At 36.3% G+C, this 24,500-nt stretch overlaps 1 protein-coding gene across 1 annotated transcript in view; it reads left to right on the top strand.

Moving 5' to 3' along the window:
* The window catches only part of LUZP2 (leucine zipper protein 2), a 445,330-nt gene that overhangs the window by 338,437 nt on the left and 82,393 nt on the right, over window positions 1-24,500 (top strand). The window contains exon 7 of the mRNA XM_060157750.1: window positions 1,066-1,128. Within this exon, the coding sequence (XP_060013733.1) occupies window positions 1,066-1,128 (63 nt within the window). The remainder of the gene's footprint in view (window positions 1-1,065; window positions 1,129-24,500) is intronic.

The following is a 24,500-nucleotide window of genomic DNA, read 5'->3' as shown; positions in this document are numbered from 1 at the left end:
TGAGCTATTTGTATATGTTGGATATTAACCCCTTATCAGTCATATCATTCGCAAATATCTTCTTCCATTCAATAGGTTGTCTTATCGTTTTGTGGTTGGTTTCCTTTGCTGTGCAAAAGCTTTTAAGTTTAATTAGGTCTCGTTTGTTTATTTCTGCTTTTGTTACCTTTGCTTTAGGAGATGGATCCAAAAAATTATTACAATGATTTATGTCCTGCCTATGTTTTGCTCTAAGAGTTTTATAGTATCCAATCTTACATTTATGTCTTTAATCCATCTTGAGTTTACTTTTGTATATGGTGCTAGAGAATGTTCAGTTTCATTTTTTACATGTAACTGTTATGGCCAGCAACTTTTAAAATTAAATTTTATTGAGATATAATTTACATAGAATTTTATTGAGATGGAATTTACATAGAATTCATCATATATACTTTAATGGGTTTGATCAGTATTCAGGATAGAGGATATTTTCATCACCTACAAAGTTCCCACTTGATATTTTATAATCTCTACCACCAACCCCCAGTCCACGTCAACTACCAACCTGATTTATGTCCCTAGTCTTTTGTCTTTTCTAGAATATCATATATATGGTATTATACAAAATATAGCTTTTTGTGACTGGATTCTTTCACATACTCTGATACATTTGAAATACATCTATATTGTTACGTTTCAGACTTAATTTATTTTAAGAAATGCCTAACCGTATTTTGGTATTTCATTTCATGGATGTACCATAATTTGTTTACTATTCATCAGTTAATGGACATGTGGGATATTTCCAGCTTTTGACTATTATGAATAAATATACTGTAAACATTTATATATATATTATAATTTCTCTTAGGTAAATACCTAGAAAGAATTTCTGTATAATTTATATTTATAAGAAACTGCCAAACAGTTTCCCAAACTGACTAAACCATTTCCAAACTAGTTGAGCTCTTTTTACTTTGGCTGCAAAATTCATTCTTATGCAGTTTAAAAGAATTTTAATATTCAAGTTTGAAAATATAAATGAAATTAAGTCACTAATCCTTTTTTTTTTTTTTTTAACAGTCAAAAAAAATCCAAGCCCAGCTGAAGGAGCTTCGTTATGGGAAGAAGGATTTATTATTTAAGGTAAGCATCTTCCTCCCTACCCGCTCCAACTGGCTAGCTCAATACCTAAACTATCTAAAATATCATTTAGCTTAAATTTAATTTCCAGATTTTCACAAGAATTAAAGTTGTATTTGACTGAATTGAAGGTTTGTTCATTTTATTGCCTACTTAATTAGTGGAGATAAACACAGTTATGGTTTCCTAGGTACATTCTTAATCAAAGGCAGGCTTCATTCCAAAGTGTTTAAAGTCCCTTTGTAAGCTTCAGTTACTTTAATTCAACATTGAGGCATGTCTTTCAGAATATTTACATTAAGGAGAGCATATAACTGAACAAGTTTCCACAGATGAGGTCCACTGGTGACTTACATTCTTGACTTCCAGAGATGCCTATTATAAATCTTCTTATTATAGTCTTCATGTTTAATCATGGTTGATTGATTTTGGTTATTGATACTTTATAAGACTATCAATGCCTATGCATAGGTAGACATCTATCACAGACTATGGTTATGGTTGACTGACTAATGGCCTCCCAAATATATCCACTTGCTAATCCCTGGAACCTGTGAATGTTATATTTTATGGCAAAGGAGAATTTGCAGAGGTGATTCAGTTAAGGATCTTAAGATGGGAAGATTATCCCAAGTTATCTAGTATAATCGCACAAGTTTTTAATAGGAGTAAGACAGAACTGCCTAAGTAAAAAGAAGATTATGTAACCACAGAAGCTGGGGGCGGAAAGACAATGTAAAGGATTTTTCCCCTATAGCCTCCAGAAAAAACAGCCCTTTCAACACCTTGATTTTGCTCCATAAAATTCATTTCAAACTTCTGACTTTCAGAACAAAAAGAGAATAAATTGTGTTGTTGTTTAAGCCACTTAGTTCATGGTAGTTTGTTATAGTAGCAAGAAGAAACTAATAGAGATATTTCCTTTTATCTCCGTTGAGCAGAGGAGATAGAAGCAGGTGCCTTTAATTGTGCCATCTGCGTTCCCAAATGCAGTAGAGTGATAGAGTATTAGGCTCTTAGTAGTAGGAATAATAATTTGTTTAATAAATAAGTGCAAATTACTTTGTGCATAATATCTATTTTTCAAAAATGTGTTCACTACAATGATCATCCCAATCTATGAATATCAGGTTTAAAGTACAGAAAATTCTTCGTGTTATCTAATGGTTGGAAAATCCTTTAATTTTTCTGATTAAAACAGTAAGAAATGACTTCTCTTATTTGACACATTTATTTTTGGCTTAGAATCATGGGAAGGTGTTCCTGTTATGTAAACCAATATCTATTAAATCCTTATTCCATGCAAGTCATGAATCTGGGCACATTTTGCCATTTAGTCTTTCATAAATATGCTTCCTGCCATTCCTTTAATCTCATCTATAACAAGATATTCTCCAGCACACCAAGAAAACTTTGAATTTATTCTCATTAATGCTTACTGACTCTCAGCACTGCTCATTGCATGTGATAAATAGATAAGATAAAAGTATAAAATCCAAGATATTTGCCTGTGTACCTTCAATCTTTCATACTGAGACTCTTAAGCTCAGGGTATCTTAACTTTTACATTCAGCTTGGCCTTAGCTTTTTGCAGTCATCAATAACAAATAATTGAAATTGGCAAAAAAAAAAAAAAAACCTAGTGTGTGTGTGTGTGTTCATATTTGCAAAGAAATGTCTAGTTCTCTGATTTGGTTAACTTAATAAGATCAGGAATATAATAAGAGAATTCCAAGCTCCCTAGAGCTGATAACTTTTAGGTATTAGGCTGGGAGATTTATGTAAAGATAGAAGATCATATGAGGCTTTTTAAATTTTTTGAATTTCATTTCTCAAATTGAAGAGTTATAGAAAGAAAAGTTGGGAGAAAAGAATGAGATCCAATAATTTTCCATGATTTACTTCTTTGTAATATGACAGTTGTTAAATATAGATTAGTAATTTATCAACTTTCAGAAATTACCAAAATTAAGATTTGTTGCATATCTGTATTATTTGAAAAAATGAGACATTATTCATAAGCCTTGTTATTTTAGGCCACTTTGAGAAGAGCACTTTTATATGAAATCAAGTGAATTGTGTATGAATAGACCATGAAGTTGCACAAATTAGGATGTCTTCCCATATTCTCTCCCCAAAACACTGTTTAATTTTTATTAATTCCAATAACATGAGATCTAGAAGCATGGCAATTTTAGTAGTTAAATTAACTTATTCAGTAGCTAAACAATGTCAACCAGGACCCAGAGTTTTTTGTTTGTTTGTGTTTCAAACTTTTTCATATCATGATCCTCACATAACTGACTTGTTCTAAGCTTTGATTCCTCATTATAGAGTGATAGTGTCTAAAGAGCTATATACCTGTGTACAAAGTCAAAGAAAAGGGTGCGGGGGGAGACTCTTGTCCTTGAGTGTCATAATTTTTGTAAAGGAGGAACATTTTTTGAGAAGTCTCCCCAAACTTGGGCATGACCCTATGCAAAAGTGAGACTTTAGTGTTTTCAGCTTCTACTGTGAAAGGTTGCTTCTTTTTAGAAGTAAAGAAATCTAATTGTTAATGGAGAGGCAACCAAAAATTTCTGCTATAATGTACTCATCCACTCATCTTGATGACAACTTACATTTATATCATCTCATTTGCTTAGTTTTATATCAACAGTGCACATTTTAGGTATTGTATAAACATATGTTAAATAAATGAATGAATACATACATACATACATACGTATGTACATGGATACATAAATAGATAGGTCAGGGCAGTAGAGAGTAGAAGCTAATGTCTGTGACCACAGGAATCCATCCATGAACCTATTAAAATGAGTCCACAAATATTTTTGGCAATAACTTGCTGAATCCTGAGATAAGTAGCAAAATATTTTATTTCCCTGAAAGTAGTTTCCTGAGAATCTATTCAGTTTTGAATAGATTTGATGGCTTTTAGTGAAGATAATCTTTGAAGGAGCAATGCCTGCCGCTAAAGCACGTGAACTTATCTTAAAAATAATGGCATGTGCTGACAATTGCAAGACATACTGATAAATTCAGTGTCCTTATTAATGTTTGAGAGCTGGCTTTTGATTAGGGAAGGCTGCCAGCAGCAGTAAACATTCTGTACTAAGGAAAGAATTGAGGCCCTGCGGATTGTTATTTGCCCAGGACTTGAGTTACTTTTTATCTTCCTTGATTCAATTTGGAGTTGATATTCTCTGAAATACCTACCCTCCATTTTGCTCCTCTATTTTACTTTTACACATACTTATTTTTTTAATTTCAGAAGAATTATTTTTTCAGTATAGAACAATTTCAAAACATGTCTAAATGTATAAGGCCAAAAAAAAAAAAAACACTTAAAATCCCATCACTTGGAGCACACTCAATGTTTTGAAATATTTTGTATTTCTGTTTAGTTCCTTTTGTATTAGGCATAATCTGCTTTGTGATTAACATATGTATGTTAATATAGATTATATATTATACATATTCTGCTTTTTTAAAACATAAAAGTATCTTTTAGTTATAATTTCTTCATAAAAATTTAAAAGTGTAATTTTATGATATGTGTGCCAAAAGTGAATTTTTTCCTTATGAATATATGTGGATAGAGAAGATGTGGCACATATATACAATGGAATATTACTCAGCCATTTAAAAGAATGAAATAATGCCATTTGCAGCAACATGGATGGACCTAGAGATTGTCATACTGAGTGAAGTAAGTCAGATAGAGAAAGACAAATATTGTATGTTATCGCTTATATGTGGACTCTAAAAAAAGTGATACAAATGAACTTATTTACAAAACAGGAATAGACTCATAGACTTAGAGGACAAACGTATGATTACCAGGGGCAAGGGTGGCAGGGGAGAGATAGTTAGGGAGTTTGAGATTGACATGTACACACTGCTGTATTTAAAAATGCATAACCAACAAGGACCTACTGTATAGCACAGGGAATGCTGCTCAATATTATGTAACAACCTAAATGGGAAAAGAACTTGAAAAAGAATAGATCCACATATATGTATAACTGTATCACTTTGCTGTACACCTGAAACTAGCACACCATTTTTAATCAACTATACTCCAATATAAAATAAAAAGTTAAAAAAGTGTGTGTATGATGATTCTAATTAACGCTCTGATGAAAAATGTGTTCTTATTTTTATCTCAAAGTGTAGTTTTTTATTGAATGTGTATGTAACTATAAAGTAATTCACTAAAATTATTGAAAAATTTTGTTATTGAAACCTAATAGACATTATTTTTGGAGTTTGGATTTTTTAACTTGAATGAGGAATAACTGACAAATATAATCATATATATTTAAAGTGTACAGCATGACGATTTGATGTACAAATACATTGTGGAACGATTACCAAGATCAAAATAATGAACACATCCCTCACCTCACGTAGTTAACTATTTGTGTGTGTAGTGAGAAAGATTTAGATCTACTCTCAGCAATTTTGAATGATAAATACCCCGTTATTAACCACAGTCACCATGCTATACATTTGATCCTCAGAACTTATTCTTCTTATAAATGCAAATTTGTACACTTTGACATCCGTCACATCATTTCCCTCCTCTCTGCTCCTTGCAGCCACCATTCAATTCTTTGTTCCTATAAAATCAGCCTTTTATTTTTTTGAAGATTCCACATATAAGTGACAACATACAGTATTTTCTTTCTCTGTCTGGCTTATTTCACTTAGGTTGTCACAAATGGCCTGGCTTTGGTAAGGAAAGACTTTCCCCAAATGTGGTTGTGAGGGTACCTTTTATTCCTGAAAGAGCACAGCAGAATAGTCTCTATGCAGCTCCATCAGCTGAGGTCAATGTTAGCACAGACTATAGGGGTCCACTGTGCTCAAGACGGCCGAGGTCCTGTGGTTGGTGGTGGTGGCTAAGGTTATTGACTTCCTGAGTGGCAAAGACTGCTGAGATTCTCCTATTCTCCTTTTTCACTTGTGAGAACACGTTCTAGCCAAGCTGATCCCTCTTATTGGCTGGTCTGGTGTGCTGGCACTCAGAGAAGTAGTGGAGCCGGAGTCCTAGGATCAGATGTATGTGGAACTACAACAGTACCAGGATCCTGAGGCACAGGTACACTTGTGCAGCAATGGCATTGGTGTCCATTGTGTAAGTATCTGCAGATCTCTGGGGAACTGTAGTCTGAGTCTCTGGGACTCTCCACAGTGACTCAGATTGGGGGTAGGCAGGGAGGATACAGCAGCAGCATGGACCCTGGGGTGGTAGGGTGTGCAATGGCTTGGGGTCAGGGTACAGTAGCAGCACAGTCTTGGGATGATGGAACAAAGTCCCAACTTTGGCCCCAGGGGGCAGTCACAGAAGAGCAGTAACATATCCCTGGTGGTGGTCCATTAAATCTGTGTTGGACCTAGAGGATGGGGCTCAGACCAGCAGCAGCATAGCCCTGGCACTAACAGGTCAGAGCTATGACCTGGGACCCTGGGGTGGGACTCAGAGCATCAGTCAGCCGGTCCCCAGAAATGATGAGTCAGAGCTGGGAACTGAGAACCCAGCAAGGCAGATCTCAGAGCAGTATAGAAGCTCTGGTCTCATATGAGGCAACATGCTGGGGCATCCCAATCCCAGAGAATGGCTACTGGGGGCCTTTGAGGGCAGGTCTCATGCAACAATAGCCCCAGCCCTGGGGAGGAGATTCAGCAGCAGAGACTCTGAGATGCTCCATCATCAGGATCAGTGTTGGTGAAAATGATACAAATCCACAGTGGTGAGGCTTGCAGGGGTTCTCCTGCTCTCCTTTTACCTATGCGGTGAAGTTCTTCTGTGGGGACCCCTCCTGGCACTAAGCTGCTCTAGACTGGGAGATGGAGTGCTGAAGGTAAAATGCTTCCTATGCTTTTCTATGCAACCATCATCAGTTTTTGAGCTCTACAGTGTTTTTGCTACTTCCTCATTGTAGTCTAGAGTTTTTCCTGAGATATTTTCATCAGTTTATAGTTCCTTTACTATTTTTGCTGGGTTTTTTGAGAGGAGGAGAAAAGTGTTGGGATCTCCTAGCCCTTCATCTTGCTGAGGTCAACTTTCTTAAGAAAATTATAACAGTTGACTACCCATCAGTGTAGTAAGAAAAAAAAAATGTTGTGTTTAGTTAAGACTTTAGGAATACCCAGAGAACTGGGTATTCTCATTAAAGAAACAAGAATAAGTGAATAGGTAAATAAATATGTTAGTCTGCTCAGGCTGACATAAAAAAATACCATGGACCCAGTGGCTTAAACAACAGAAATTTATTTTCTCACAGTCTGGAGGCTGGAAAGTCTGAGATCAAGTCTGGCAGGGTTTGGTTTCTAGTGAGAGCCCTCTTCCTGGTTAGCAGCAGCCACCTTCCCACTGTGTCCTCACACGGAGGAGAACTAGTGAGCTCACTTATGTCTCTCCTTATAAGGACACTAATCCTACAATATCAGGGTCCCACCCTTAGGATCTCATTTAACCTTAATTACCTCCTTATAGGCCCCATCTTCTAGTAAAGTCACATTAGGGGGTAGGCTTTCAACATATGAGTTTGGGGGGAGACACAATTCAGTTCATCGCAGTAATTAACTAAATAATACATGCAGTAAAGCAGTAACAAACTTTGTTGTTTGAGAAATTATAAAATGAAAATTACTGTTTTAGTTTGCCCTAAATATGATTACTGGGCAGCTTAAACATTTATTTTAAAATGTAAGCCACTCAATTTCACTTACGTACTTTTTTGTTGTTGTTTTGGTCACTTCAAAACAATTTACATAATGCTCCCTAGTCACCAAAAATTAAATTTATCAACTTGCCTATTGAGGTAGGGAATGCGAGACTGTTTGAGTTTTGATACCAGATTTTCAGAAGGAGACGTTACTGAGTTTAAATGGAAATTATCTCTGAACTCACTTTCATGTTCTATAGGCTAAAGATTAGATACATTCTGGGTGGGCAGCCTTTTGAACGTATATTTTGGCCATGACAGCTTCCTGGACTGACTTTTCCTGTGTGGAGACCAATATATTTATGCCTTTGCTGAAGGTTCTGTTCCACATGTCATGTTGCCAACATTTGGTCTCTTTAAAGAGCATCATAAGCATCACGTCAATCCTCATTTAATATTGTGTTTATAGTACATATACAGAAAATAATACATGATATGTTGATGGTAAATATGCCCAAAGAATGTGTTTCTTTAAAAAATTTTTATTGCTTCATCCTAGATGTGTAACCTTGAATCTGTAGAATTAAAACATCTCTAGTAATGATAACAACTGATATATATTGAGCACTAAACATGCTTACTCCTCAAAACAACTTAGGTATATACGTATGATGCATTGAGTATTTGTGTGTGTATATGTATATACACACATGATGTGTGTATTGGGGGGGACGTGTGTGTGTATAAAGTGAGGCCAAAAAGTTAATTGTCCAAGGTCATCAATAGAGTAGATATTGGGTATAACTGAGAAAGGATTTACATCTATCATATACATTCATGTTCACAGTCTGGGTCTAATCCTCTCCCCTGCCTTTTTTTTTTTCTTTCTTTCTCTTACTTCCTGTGGTCTCCCTGGTGACTGGCTCTTCATTTTGTTATTTGTCTGTTCTTCACTCTCTAAACTCCTGACCATCTTTCTATTGCTTACTAGTTGTAGCACATATTGAATAATCCATCTTGCTTTGTCCTCTGGTACTTGCAAAATCTTTGCCGATGTCCTGACCTTCAAATGCATAGACGTTTTTGGTCCCAGTATCCATCTTTTTCCCTGCGTTCCAATCTTCTGAGACATTCTATTTGGATGCATCTAGCTCTTTTATGAAAAGAACTATGACATATTAGATTTCCAGTGAGGGATACCGATATTGCGACTATTTCTATTAGTTATTCAATAAAACCAACTTCATAAAAACTATATGTTATTCAGTGTTTCAAACACAATAATGAATTATTTAAATTACTGCCTACATGAAGTTTATAGCCTATCGATAAAAATAATGCCTTATATGTATTTAGCATTTTATACTGTACCCAGTGCTGTGATGTACATTATTTCATTTGATCCTCACTACAATCTCCATGAGACAGAGAGGAGAAGTTGTAGAATCCATTTTACCACAAGGGTATTGAGGCCTTGAGAAGTTTGAAATTACTCCAGGCCACCAAAATATTTATTTGCGAAGCTAATTTATTAACAGATTGAAACCATCACTATTTTATTTATTTTAATATTTATTTAGTTATTTATTTAAAATTGAACTGAGAGTTTCTTGGCTCAAGTATATTTGACAGAAATTTATAGTTATTCCTTTGATAACTATTTCTATAGCATAGTTATACCACTGTATCAAAATTCTGACAATTATTCTGCCGCGTTTGGTGATAGACCAGATAACACTCATTTTGAAACTCTGACATCAAAATGGCATGTGTTCTCATTGGTATTTTCTCTAGAAACCAGATGTGTTCAACTGGTATCTGCTTCTGAAAACAGGAATATTGCCACATGAATTCCCAAGTATGGATCCAACAAGTGTCAGATTATTTTCTGATGATTTGAGTCTTCTATAAAGGAATTTTGTGAAGCAGTTGTCACTTAATTTTTAAACCCTTGTATAAATTAAGATAATTTTTGTGCATCTGTCTTTCATTAACTTACATTTACCTCATCCACGTGTTAAACCATTTTTTTAAATGAGCAAAAGCATTTTCAGTGCCACTCATTTGTTATGTGTCAATTTATCTCCAGTTAAGTGAGTTTTGGCCCTAAAAATATAGACACCTTACAGGAGAGGTTAAAGGGGGTACTGATTTTATTTTCTTCCATGATTTAACAAACTTTAATTTTCAAAACACATTCATTTGTGCCTCAAAATAATTTTATGAGTCAGTCAGGGCAGCTGATACTGTCACCTTAGCGTGTATCAGAAAAACAAGGCCTAGAGAAGGTAAAAGACTTATCTGAAATCATAGAACTAGTAAGTGGCAGAGTTTTATTCTAATCTAAGTCCTGTGACTCCACTATATCACATTTTTCAGTTATATTTCTACTTTGCTTCTTAGGGGGAATCTATGGATTATACTTTTCAGAAATATTTTCTACTGTACTAATTCAAAGATTAAAAGGGCAAATATGCTTAGCTGGAAATATAACTTGTTGATGTAAAAAATAATCTGTTGGTAACTAATATTCAATGCATTTGCTTAAAAAACAAGCATTTTCAGTACAAAAATAGGCTGTTTTCAGTTTAGAATTTGCAACTGCTTGAAACAGAGTTTTTTTTTTCTGACTCCCTATATTATTATTATTATCTAACCTACTCGTTTTTAAAACTATAGTATAGAGGTATGTTCTGTGGTAAGAAACAGGAGAAATTTAACTGACCTTGTCCAAATCAACCCAACGTTTCAGGTGTGCTCCTTCCATGTTTTAAAGCACAAAAGCCAACTAGCCTCACTTATTTTCTTATTATTCATCAGATAATGGAGTATATATGCAGGTTTTAAAAGGACATGCTTCTTATCAGAAGTCATAGCAAATTTAAATTTATTAAACATTAATTTTTCTCTGAAAATGTTGAGAATATTCCAAATACTGAAAATCACTAAAAGTACAAGATTTCTTAAGAAACCAAGCCTAGAGCTTTAAAGTGACTTATCTATGATAACACAACTTCAATCTAAGCTTCCTGACTTCATGTTTGTTCATTTCTCAAAAATTATTGATTGAGCACGTGTTATCTGTCAGGCACTGAGCAAAGTGTTGTTTTATTTGTTTTTGTTTTTTTTTTTCCCATTTCACCAGGATTTCTTCACACTTTAGCAAGGGATTTGAAGTCAATGGATGAATTTCAGGAAGATATTGACTCCTCAGAATATTTTTATAGGTTTACATATGGCATTTTTCTTGGAGAGGAGCTTATATAATTTATCAGATTATCAAATGGTCTATACCTATCCAAAGTTTAACAGTTTAGGAATCATTGCTTTACATATTGGCCCTCACCTTCTACCATGCTAAGCACTTTTAGGCAATGGTAAGCAGAGTTTTCTCTGGTTGTTATTGAGAATACTGTGCTTGTTTCAAGTTTCTGTCTTTTTCTTTCCTACTCTGTTCACTTATTAGAAAACTAAGGTGTATTCTATAACTGCCAGGCTGATGATTGTGTTAGAAATTATTTTTAGAAAATGTTTATAACTTTAAATATGTTTTTAAATTTTACCATTTTAATGAAATTTTATCATTAATTTGAGATTTGAAAAAAAAGTTATGACTTTTCCCATAGGAAAATAAAACATGTTAAGTGATTTAAGCCAGATATTGTAAATACATTTTAAAAAGTGAATATCTTTGTGTGTCCCTACCCCATACCCTGTGCCTGCCTATCCAATACCTTGCTAAAGGGTCATGGGGTTATTTTCCACTGAGCTTGGGTCTAGGCTTGACATCATCCTCATTCCAAGCAGCTCCTAAAAGTCAGTCATGGTTGGTACCTATCTGCCATCCCTGAATGAGCTCTAAATATTTTGCCTATAGCCAGCCTTCAGTCTCTAGAAGGACACTCTGCAGTATTTGCTCACCAGTGTCTTACCATTGTAGCAAATGATAAATGTTATATATTTGCAAAGTCTTTGTAGAGAAATGGTCTAAAGGCTAAGAAATGTTAGGAAATAAGGCATAAGTGTGAATTTTTCTGCAGAGAATCAAAATGAAGACAATTAACTTTATTTTTTTAATGTCTTTATTGGAGCATAATTGCTTTACAATATTGTGTTGGTTTCTGCTGTATAATAAAGTGAATCAGCTATACGTATACATATATCCCCATATCCCCTCCCTCTGGCGCCTCCCTCCCACCCTCCCTATCCCACCCCTCTAGGTGGTCATAAAGCACCGAGCTGATCTCCCTGTGCTATGCAGCTGCTTCCCACTAGCCATCTATTTTACATTTGGTAGTGTATATATGTCCATGCCACTCTCTCACTTTGTCCCAGCTTGCCCTTCCCCCTCCCTGTGTCCTCAAGTCCATTCTCTACCTCTGCATCTTTATTCCTGTCCTGACCTTAGGTTCTTCAGAACCACTTTTTTTTTTTTAGATTCCATATATATGTGTTAGCATATGGTATTTGTTTTTCTCTTTCTGACTTACTTCACTCTGTATGACAGACTCTATTTGTTGTTTTTCCCTTGCTGCTTGTAATAGTTTTTCTTTGTATTTAATTTTTGATAGTTTGATTAATATGTGTCTTGGCGTGTTTCTCCTTGGATTTTTCCTGTATGGGATTCTCTGTGCTTCCTAGACTTGATTGACTATTTCCTTTCCCATGTTAGGGAAGTTTTCAACTATAATCTCTTCAAATATTTTCTCAGATCCTTCCTTTCTCCCTTTTTCTTCTGGGACCCCTATAATTCAAATGTTGGTGCATTTAATGTTGTCCCAGAAGTCTCTGAGACTGTCCTCAATTCTTTTCATTCTTTTTTCTTTATTCTGCTCTGCGGCAGTTATTTCCACTGTTTTATCTTCTAGGTCACTTTTCCGTTCTTCTGCCTCAGTTATTCTGCTAATGACTCCTAGAGAATTTTTAATTTCATGTATTTGTGTTGTTCATCATTGTTTATTTGCTCTTTAGTTCTTCTAGCCCCTTGTTAAACGTTTCTTGTATTTTCTCCATTCTATTTCCAAGATTTTGGATCATCTTTACTATCATTACTTTGAATTCTTTTTCAGACAGACTGCCTATTTCCTCTTCATTTGTTTGGTCTGGTGGGTTTTTACCTTGCTCCTTCATCTGCTGCATATTTCTCTTTTGTTTAACTTACTGTGTTTGGGGTCTTGTTTTCACAGTGTGAATGTTCATAGCTCCCGTTGTTTTTGGTGTCTACCCCCAGTTGGTGAGGTTGGTTCCATGGCTTGTATAGACTTCCTGGTGGAGGGGACTTGCACCTGTGTTCTGGGGTGAGAATGGATCTTTTCTTTCTGGTGGGCAGGACCATGTCTGGTGGTGTGTTTTGGGGTGTCTGTGAACTTAGAATGATTTTAGGCAGCCTCTCTGATAATGCGTTGGGTTGTGTTCCTGTCTTGCTAGTTGTTTGGCATAGGGAGTCCAGCACTGGAGCTTGCTGGCCGTTGGGTGGAGCTGGGTGTTAGTGTTGAGATGGAGATCTCTGGGAGAGCTCTCAGCAATTGATATTACATGGGGCTGGGAGGTCTCTGGTGGTCCAGCCCTGGACTGGGCTCTCCCACCTTGGAGGCTCAGGCCTGACACCCAGCTGGAGCACCAAGACCCTGCCAACCACACAGCTAGGAATAAAAGGAAGAAAAAAAAAATGAAGAAAAAAAAAATAAAATAAAGTAAAATAAAATAATAATAAAATAAAAATAATAAAATTTTTAAAGATAAAAAAATAAAAGAAGAGAGCAACAAAACCAATAAACAAATCTACCAATGATAACAAGCACTAAAAACTAAACTAAGATAAATATAAAAATCAGAAACAAATCAGTCTCAGACAGCTAATCCCAAGTCTACTTTTGCTCCCAAAGTCCACTGCCTCAATTTTGGGAACATTCGTTGTCTATTCAGGTATTCCGCAGATGCAGGGTACATCAAGTTGATTATGGGGATTTAATCTGCACCTCCCGAGGCTGCACGGAGAGATTTCCCTTTCTCTTCTTTGTTTGCACAGCTCCTGGGGTTCAGCTTTGGTTTTGGCCCTGCCTCTGCATGTAGGTTGCCCTCAGGCACCTGTTCCTGCCCAGACATGAGAGGGTTAAAGCAGCGGCTGATTAGGGCTCTCTTGCTCTCTCAGGCTGGGGGGAGGGAGGGGTACGGTAGTCATAATTGGAATGCAGGGCAAGCCTGCGGCGGCAGAGGCCAACATGACATTGCAACAGCCTGAGGCACGCCGTGTGTTCTCCCAGGGAAGTTGTCCCTGGATCACAAGACCCTAGCAGTGGTGGGCCGCACAGGCTCCTGGGGGGTGTGGACAGTGACCTGTGCTCGCACACAGGATTCTTGGTGGCTGCAGCAGCAGCCTTAGCGTTTCATGCCCGTCTCTGGGGTCCGAGCTGATTTCTGCGGCTCACGCCCGTTTCTGAAGCTCACTTGGGCGGTGCTCTGCCTTCTGTGGGCACACAGGGAAGGAATACCCTCTCCTTACGCACCCCGAAACAATAGCCTCTTGCCTCTTCGGCAGGTCCAGACTTTTTCCCTGACTCCCTTCGGCTACTTGTGGTGCACTAGCCCCCTTCAGGCTGTGTTCCTGCAGCCAACCCCAGTCCTCTCCCTGGGATCTGACCTCCAAAGCCCGAGCCTCAGCTCCCAGCCCCCTCCCACCACAGTGCATGAGCCAACAAGCCTCTCAGGCTGGTAAGTGCTGGTCGGCACCGATCCTCTGTGCGGGAATCTCTCCGCTTTGCCCTCCGCACCCCTGTTGCTGCGCTCACCTCTGGCTCCGAAGCTTCCCCCCTCTGCCACCCGCAGTCTCCGCCCGCGAAGGGGCTTCCTAGTGTGTGGAAACTTTTCCTCCTTCACAGCTCCCTCCCAGAGTTGCAGGTCCTGTCCCTATTCTTTTGTCTCTGTCTTTTTTTTTTTTTCATTTTTCTTTTGCCCTACCCAGGTACCTGGGGAGTTTCTTGCCTTTTGGGAGGTCTGAGGTCTTCTGCCAGCATTCAGTAGGTGTTCTGTAGGAGTTGTTCCACATGTAGATGTGTTTCTGATGTATTTGTTGGGAGGAAGGTGATCTCCATGCCTTACTCCTCCGCCATCTTCCAAACAGCTCGACAATTAACTTTAGACCAGCCCTAGAATGTTTCTCCTTGTGTCTGAGATGCTGGGATGAGCCTTGTGTTGCTGACCTTTTCTACCTATTCTTCTCCTGTCCATCATGTTGCATGTATGTCTTGGCTTAGCCAGCTGTCCTCCCATTCTGAGGGGCCCTCAGCCTTTACTAAGTTCAGCTGACTTTGCACAGGTCCTTGCTTGGAGCATATATAGAGCAGTGGTGCCATCGTGAGACCTTTGGGGAAAGTCACTCTTTTCGTGGGACTTGCCTGGTATACTGCTATTTCAGTTCTAGGCACAACAGCCACTAATTGATGCACTGGTTTCTTTAGGTCCTAAATGCTTCTATTTTTTAGTACATTAAAACATTTTTTTTTTCAGTGAGAAACATGTTTCTTCTGGGCACACTGAAAGTTCAACATGTGCTTCTGAGCAGAAATTGTCTTTGGTTCTGAAATTATAGATTAGAAATTATGACCTTTTGTAGAGTCAAATTTGAGCACCTAGAAGCACTGCTCAGGGACATATTACATCCTCAGATAGCTTTTCATCTCTAATTAAAATAGAAAGCAATTACAGTAAGATCTCTATTCTAAACATAATTCTTTATTTTGAATATAAAATTAAAAGAAAGAACAGTGAAGAAAACACACAGCAATTTCACTCATACATTTTTTTAAATGCCTTGTTTTCTATATCCTTTATCTTAGTGGTGATGCCAACCATAATTTCAGAAAACAAGGGCAAGTTATTTTTCTCCTTTGAGTACTTCTTCTTTTGGTAACACATTTAGATGTTCTCCTTTGTCTTGGCAGGAGACATTTGAGAAGCATATTTGTGAATTTACTTTACTCTTCATTTCATTTCATTGCTTTTACTCAGTTACAAGAGTGTTTGTTGACCTACCCATAATAAAAGAGAAGAAAGCAATTACCACTGAAGGTAATTGCATGGAAAGCTACTGCAACCGATAGTTTAGAGGAATTTTAAATAGAACAGTTCTCCATAAATTTCATAGTTTATAGAAAGGAATGTACAGCTTATGACAGCAAGAGCAGAATCCATAAGTACTATACACTGGGAGTCTTTTACCATGGCAACACTATCACTTCAATCATTGACCCTGATATGTCTCTAAAGATTTCTTCTTTATCTTCTTCCCTACCATTATAATTTGAATTTAACAAACCCCATTTGAGAAACAAGTCAGATCAACTTGTTACATAAGTTTTCAACAATGTAGAACCTTCACATTGGAAGGATCTTGTAATACCTCCAACTCTAGTCTCTTGCACAATTTTGGCTAATCTCCCTGACCACATTGTCTCTGATTGTAAATGTTCAGTGATTAAGATTCACAATATTCTAAAGCAGGGTTTTTTCCTTCTTACAAAATTCTGATGAAGAATCCCCTTCTCACGCTCAATTATAGTTGATTTTTTGTATATCTATCTGATTCCCACAGAGATTCCAAGCTCATTCTATAAAGTAATGTGTTTTTCCCCACAGTCTCTTCTTTTGGTTCCCTCTTTATTCTTTGTCTCTGTATTCTTTGCCCTTTCTATTCTTCATGCCCACACCAATGAGACCCTTTCACAAAGAGAATTTAACATGATGTAATTGTTTTTCAGTCCCAGGAACATTTGTGGTTTCTTAGCCAAGAGTAGAACTCAGTTTACTCCTAATGATGAAATAACCTGGGAAGGCAAAGTGGGGTGCATTATTTGAGTAGGCAATGAAAATCATTTCAATGCTTGCAATTCATGCTACTTAGCCAGATACCAAAATTTACAGTCACCAGCACACATTTTTCAGTCTTCCCAATCGCATAATCTCTTCTTTTTTTTAAATTAAGGTATAATTGACAAATAACATTACATTGGTTTTAGGTGTACAGCATAATGATTTGATATTTGTATATGTTGCGGATTGATCACCAGAGTAAGTCTAGTTATATCCATCACCATAAATATTTACAATTGGATATGTGTGATAAGATCTTTTAAGAAAGATTATTCTCTTAATAACTTTCAAATGTGCAATAGAGTATTACTAACTATAATCACCATGATGTACATTACATCCCCATGACTTATTTATTTTATAACTGGGAGTTTGTATCATTTGGCCCCCTTTACCTATTTCATCCACCTCCCACCCACTGCCTCGGGCAACCAGCAATAATCTTTTCTTTTGTGAAAGTCACAACTAGCATATCCTCCCACCCTGCTCCAACCATTGCTACTCCAACTCCTCTAGAAGCAGAAGTATGAAAATTCCCCAAGGCTGGGAAAATCCATATGGGATATATTATATGATGTGCAGAAACTCTATGATCATATTTTGGGTAAAATCTTTTAGCGTCATCATTGCTTCTTGCAGCAAGTCAGATAAAACTTATAGCATAATTACGAAGCACCTACTATGGGACCTAAGAGTGCTTTGCATGCTGCAAGAGAAAGGGAAAGGCACTTCTATTTCACAGCTTTGCCTAATCTATATGTAAAAAGTCTTACTTATATCAACCCTAAGCCATCATCTACTGAATATTTTGTCCATTTCTTCTTCCTTAGTGAATGTAGCTTGATGTGGCAAAAAGAATGTGTGGTTGCAGTCAGGGAATTGGGTTCTTTATTATCTTTCTCTTACCTGCAAACTGAGGTTAAGTAGTCACTTAGCCTTGTTGGTTATCAATTCCTCTTTTAGTAAACTATGGATAATATCAATACACACACTTCAAAGTTATTTAACAGAATCAAATGAGATTATATATGCAAATGAATTCTGCGAAATATTTTACACACATTCCATTATCAATGAATTTATTTTGTTTTTGTTTTTGTTTTTCCAGAGGGAAGTACGCTTCTTAGGATAATACCAGGTCACTTTTTCAGAGTCTAAACAAATATTTTTCTTAGTCTCATTCAAGAAATGTGTCACATCTTTTCAACTCAGGCCTTCATACTTTGCAGTCTCTGGGATATATAAAACTGTATTCCAGGCCCTTTTATTTCTCCTTTAAGATACAGAGTTGACTTGGAAGCCTGGCGCAGATCAGTTCATCTCCTTCATTTTAGGCAAATATATATTTTAAAATTTTATTTATAAACAAAGGCAAAAGGATCTTCAGAACATTCTACAGAGAAAACAGCTCATGCTTTTTAGTATTTATATAGCAATCAAGGACTAAAGGCATAATAGCTTTTCAGAAATGAAATTGTTGGGGTATATATATATTTTTTCCTAATAAAGTTTTACATGAGTCTTTTTATTAAAGATGGATATAGAGGCCAAGAGCTAGATGCAATTTCTTAATATAATTGCAGTTGACCATTGTCTGGTGTCAGAGAGATGAAAGATTACATTCTCTTTTCCAACTGCCTTTAACATATTGTTTGCAGGAATAATAAATGGAAATTGTCTCTAATCTAATCTAATTAGTTGTGTAAGAAGCCTTTGCTATAATAATTTGGTTTCGTGCTTGGGTTTATCTTGGACAAATTTGATATGCCGATATACTGATAATTTATTCATTAAAATCTGTAAAATCTTCTAAAATAATTATATTGAAAATAGCCCTCTGGATTTTTTTGTTTCAAGCTGGGCAGAACCTATGTTAACTTAATATTACAATTCTCCCCCTTTCTTCAGGTATTGAATTTGTTTTTACTTTAGATACATTGTGGATAACAGCTACCTTATATTTAATGTTTTCACTTGAGCCCTTTTATTTGCATACTGCTTAGATTTTAATGTTATCTTAACGTGTAAGAGTTTGGTAGCAATCAAGAACAGTCTTATAGACTGCCTATTCAATTTTGGCTGTTTTAATAATAATACCCAGCTTTACTGAATGAGGATGGTCTGTTGGTGTTTCATACATTTTAACATGTGTAGGGATCACCTGTGTGTCTTGTTAAACGGATATTCTGATTCAGTAAGTCTGGGATGGGGCTTGAGATTCCGCATTTCAAACAAGACCCTAGGCAGTGCTGACTGTATTGGTCTATGAGCCACACTTTAAATTACAAGGCCCTAGGGCATTTAATTAATGATGTGAAACTTTTCTTTTTCTCAATTTAAAAATTCTATAGACATTGGTGTTGTGAAAACCAGCATTTGAAATGAGGTGATTTGAGTTCCCTTTCAGACTTTTCACTTAACTTACTGATGTTTCTTTTGTATATGGACCTCTGAAAGAGGGTATTTGCATCTGTTGTTTAACATCTCCGGCCCCCCCTACCCCGCCCTCTTTTTCACTCATCACAGCTGATAGTTTGTAGCAGGCACAGGGGAAAAAAAATTGGATGGTAAGTTGCCATGCCCTGTCAGTAACAGTGATAGGATAGTTTACAATTAATTTTAATACATTATGGTAAGTGTTGTATAAGCACTTTATCTACCACTCTTGGGGGAGGGGTCGTGAAGGAGGGCCACAGATCAATAGAATAATTACTACATTGGGACCAGCTTCATGCAAGAGTGACACTGGATTAGATCTTGAGGGCATTACGTCAAAGTCTACACTTGGTAGTTAGTAAATATTTGTAGAAATGAAGGAAAGAAGGAAGGAAGGGAAGAGTCAGTGAGTAAGTGAGGAATGCTGTCTTTCTTGAGAAAACAGTCTAACATGCATTACTGTTTAATAAGTTGTCAGAGGAACTTGCTGAAATGTATGGTAAATGTGGAAAGAGGCCAGAAGATACTGGGGAAAGAAAAAATGGTGCCAAATCATGAGGGGCATTAACAGTGATGTTAATAATTTCGAGAGAAAAGTGTCAATAATTTTATGAATAGTTTCTTCTCTTTGTTAGTGGGAAAAATGTTCAAGTTCCTGCTGACTTGTGTTTGGAAATCGGCTTCCCACTCTGATTTGTTCTTTTCCTCCATGGGGCCTGGGCATGGCTTATCTTTCCAGTCAGCAAGGTATATGTCAGTAACTACTTGGCACCATGTAGGTGCTTCTGACTGATCAGCAGGCCCACCGGTTCTGGTTCTGTTTTTGTTTTCATTTTTGTTTTTTTCTTTTACTAGTTACCAACTTAAATGTCTTTTGACTTTAAAGTGAATATAGGACAAAAGGAGAGAGGAAAGGAGGCTGGTGATATAGAAGCATTATTCTCAAACAGTACACCAAAAAAAAAAAAAACCCACATTACAATCTAAAATTTTCATATTTCTTTTTAATAAGCAATTTAATGAAAATGGAAACTGTATTGCTACTTAATGGGGCATAAACATTTTCTCATTTAAAATTATCTACTAGGCTGTGAAAAGAGAAGCACAATCAAATATTCTGAGTAATGGGAAAAAAATGGGAGCACTTGGATTGGTCTTACCTATTTTAGGCATTTATTAAGCCTGTATTTTATTCACAACTGTTCTTATATCTTCATTTCCAGCCCATATAAGAGGAAGGATTGTGCATCAATTAAAAGCAGAGACTCTGGATCCAGGCCTCTGTGTTTAATACTGTCAATTTCAGTATGGATTTGAACAAGAGAAGAAACATATGTCTCTTCTTTTCTCACCTGTAAAATGAGATTAATGAGATAGCTTCTGTATAATACAGTTATTTTGAGAACCTAGTGAACTGATACAAGTAAATTATCAACTTACAATAGTGTCTGGCATATATTAAATTCACAATAAGTATTATCTATTATTGTTTAAAAAAAGGATCATTCTTTTTGATCATAATATTGATAACCAAGTGTTTGTAGTTCTAACACTAACTTGGATAGAATCCAGGCTCTTTCTACTCTTGAGTTGAGTAAACTCTTTGAGCTATTTTCCCAGCTGCAAAATGGTAATCATTACTACACTATAGAAGTGGTGGTTGTATAGATAGTGTATGTGAATCAGCAAGTGCTGATTGCCTTCATCTTCCCTTCTAGTATTTTCTTTTAATATATGCAGACAGAAATATAAAGATAAACTTTTTGTCCCCGTTTTTGATGTTGGTCGTAAGCAAGCCTGAGAGAAGATTAGAGGTACCGTTGTGTTTAGGTGGGAGGGACATAAATGGAATCCTCAGGGTATCACACTGGGCACAGCATCATGAATTCTCTCGTTACCTCAAGGGAAATGTGGAAAGTCAATTTTTTTCCCCCAGTATTCATGTATGACAGTGCTGTGGCACCCTGAGGTGTCAGCAATCAATGCATTATACTTCCTAATTCTACCAAGCTTTTTCTCATATCACATTTGGGTTTTACTTTGCTAATTATGATTTTCCAAAAGGGCGCTAAGATTTTCATTCAAAATTTTATACAGTAAATTATAATAGTTCTTATTTTGAAGTTTACCTCTTTAATCTCTCTGTTGAGCAAAAAGTATATTAATCTCAATTGCTAATTGCACAGGTATGACAAAGAAAAACCAGTCTCTAAATTAGAGCTAATCGACTAGAGCCAAGCAGAAATTAAAGAATTCAACAGATGTTTCTCAAATAAAATCTATGTGTCAGACATTATATTAGATGCAGTTTATGTAGCAGGAAACAATCCAAATATAATACTTTCTACAGGGGGTTTATGTCTATTTCAGATAAGTAGAGGTTTTGGGTAATGGTTGGCATTCCAAAGCAACATGATTTGTACTCTGTTTTTGTGATAGAACCTCACACCTCTAACCGTGAATTCCCACAAAAAAGAAAATTTCTTATTATTTATTTATGTATTCATAATTAGGTCTATTGAAGTATAACTTGCATTCAACAAAATTCATCATTTTTATTGGACAATTCATTGACTTTTGAAATATATGCTGTGTAACTGTCAACATAATCAAGACATATTCCATTGCCATAATCTCAAAAATAAAAGTTACCTTAGGCCTCTTTAGTGTCAGTCCTCTCCCTCACCTCCAAACTATTGTTTGTGCCTTTTCTAACATGTCATAGAAATAAAAATAGTATAATGCTTTTGAATTTATCCATGTTGTTGCATCAGTCAATCATTTGTTCCTTTTTAGTTTCATTTCATCTAATTTAATTTTCCTAGATGGATACACCACATTTTAAAAAAATCACCAGCTAATTATTACTTTGGTTGTTTCCAGTTTGGGACTATTGTGAATAATGCTGCTATGAACACTCAAATGGAACTCTTTGAGTGCACATATATTTTCACTGTTCATGGGTAAATTTTGAGGTAGAATAGTTAGGTCACATGGTATGTTTAATTTTGTAAGAAACTGCCATATTGTTTCTAAATTGAATGTACAATTGCATTCCCACCAGCAAAGTATAAGATATCAATGCACTCTACTTTCCTGCCAGTACTTGGCTGGGTCAGTCTTTTAAATTTTACCTTTTCTAATCATGTATAATGGTCAAGCATGTATTTATAGTTTGCATTCCCCTAAGGTTAATGATGCTGAATACTTTTCATACGCTTACTTTACATTTATATATCTTCATGGTTGAAATGTCTATTTAAATGTTTTATTCTTTTTAAAAAAGTATTTTTGTATTGGATTGTCATCTAATAATTGAATCGTAATGGTTATTTATATATTCTCGGTATAAGTTCTTTATTAGATGTATATTTTGCAAATGATGTCTCCCACTGTGTGGTTTGGTTTTCATTTTCTTAGCTGTGACTTTCATAGAGGAAAAAATATTCTTTTTTAATTAAATCAGAGTTATAAGTGTTTCCTTGATATTAGAACTTTTTATGTCTATCTAAGAAATACTTGCCTGATCTAAGGTCCTAAAGTGTTGCCTCTTTTGACAAGGTTTGCGTTTTCTTTTAGATGTTTTATATTTTCTGGCCCTTATAATTATATCTATGGTCTACCTCATTAAGCTTTGTATAAAGTATGAATTAGTGGATTGGGAAGATTTTTTTTTTCTTTGTTGATATTCAGTCGTTTCAGTTTCATCCTAATTTATTTTTTTTTTGCGGTACGCAGGCCTCTCAGTGTTGTGGCCTCTCCCGTTGCGGAGCACAGGCTCCGGACGCACAGGCTCAGCGGCCATGGCTCACAGTCCCAGCCGCTCCGCGGCATGTGGGATCTTCCCGGACCAGGGCACAAACCCGTGTCCCCTGCATCGGCAGGCGGATTCTCAACCACTGCGCCACCAGGGAAGCTCCACCCTAATTTATTTTTAACTTAGTAATGACTGAGCTGAGAATTGACCAACTGATTGTATAGAAGCATGCCCAGAGTCGTGCACAAACTCTTAACACCACTTAATCCATGGGTTCCTACATAGGAAGTCCATATACAACTTGTTGATTAGAGGTATGTGGTGACTCCTTGCTCTTACACTGCAGCACAACGCTTAAGTACTCTGAAGCTAGGGAGTTGCTGACCAGAGTGATTTTAGTCAAATTATTTCAACTTCTGGGTCTTAATTTCTTCATCTGTAAAATTGGGAAAGTTCATAGTTTTGTGCAATGCTGAATAAATGTAAGTTCCTCTTCTCCTCCTCGTCTTCCTCCTTCATCTTTTTCATTAGCATCTTGTTTAAATCAGGGAAAATTTATTTGCCCAATTTTCCTCTACACTACTACAATGTAGTGCTCTGAGCTCAGTTGTCCCATGCTGGGTTTTACTGTAGTTACCTGTGTGTCTGCCACCTTTCTTTATAGAACTGAAAGCTCCTTTGTTTTTGTGAGGGGAATTCATCTAATATTGATGTATTCTAATTTACCTAGTAAAGAAATTGAGTGCCACTATCCCTGTACTAAGTACTTCACCTATGTGCCATGGGAAAAAAAATAAGATATGGCTTTCAATCAAAAATTCCACAAATAATAATAGCAATTACTATTTTAAATGTCGAATATTGACCAATATGCTGCTAACACACATGCATGACTGTATATAATCCTCCCTTTAAAGCAGTGGTTTCCAAACTTATATGCCCATTAGAATCAGATGAAAATTTTTAAAAAATTCTAAAGCCCAGACATCACTCCATACCAATTAAATAAAATGTCTGGAGATGGAACAGAGACATAAGAAGTTTTTGAAGCTTCCCAGTTACCTTCAATGAGCAGACAAGTTTGGGAACCACTGCTTTAAGGTTAGTCCTGCTATTATCAACCACAGATTTTAGATGAGGTAATTATGTGTCTCTAAGAGATTAAGGCATTCTGACTCCAGGACCCCATGCACTCAAACATTATATTACATAAATTGCAATTTAGTTAAAAACTCTAGATATATACATATGAGTTATGCATATGTAAGATCATATATTCACAGAAATATACTTATAAAGTATGTATATGTGCAAATATAAAAACAGATTAGAAGTATATGAGAATTGATATAGAGTGGAGAATAGGAAAATTGGAAAATCTAATATCGCTTTCGGTGATGGTTGGTCCTGTTGCGGTTGGAGCATTTAAGAAGCATTTTGAAGACAAAGTTGAAGTTTCATCTGAGTTTGGAAAGAGAAGTAGTTATACAGGTATAAAATTAGAGAAGTTCCTTTGAGGGCATATGGAGCGACTTGGCTAAATGGCCTGAGGTATGAGAGAGCATGGGAAGTTTGAAATTGGCAAATAGTAAAAGGAGCTAGAAATGACCTGGGAAAAGCTGAGACATGGAGTC

Source organism: Lagenorhynchus albirostris, chromosome 9 (assembly GCF_949774975.1).
Source record: "Lagenorhynchus albirostris chromosome 9, mLagAlb1.1, whole genome shotgun sequence".
Taxonomy (NCBI): Eukaryota; Metazoa; Chordata; class Mammalia; order Artiodactyla; family Delphinidae; genus Lagenorhynchus; species Lagenorhynchus albirostris.
Note: the sequence above shows the minus strand (reverse complement) of the source record. Positions and strands in the feature narration are given on the sequence as shown.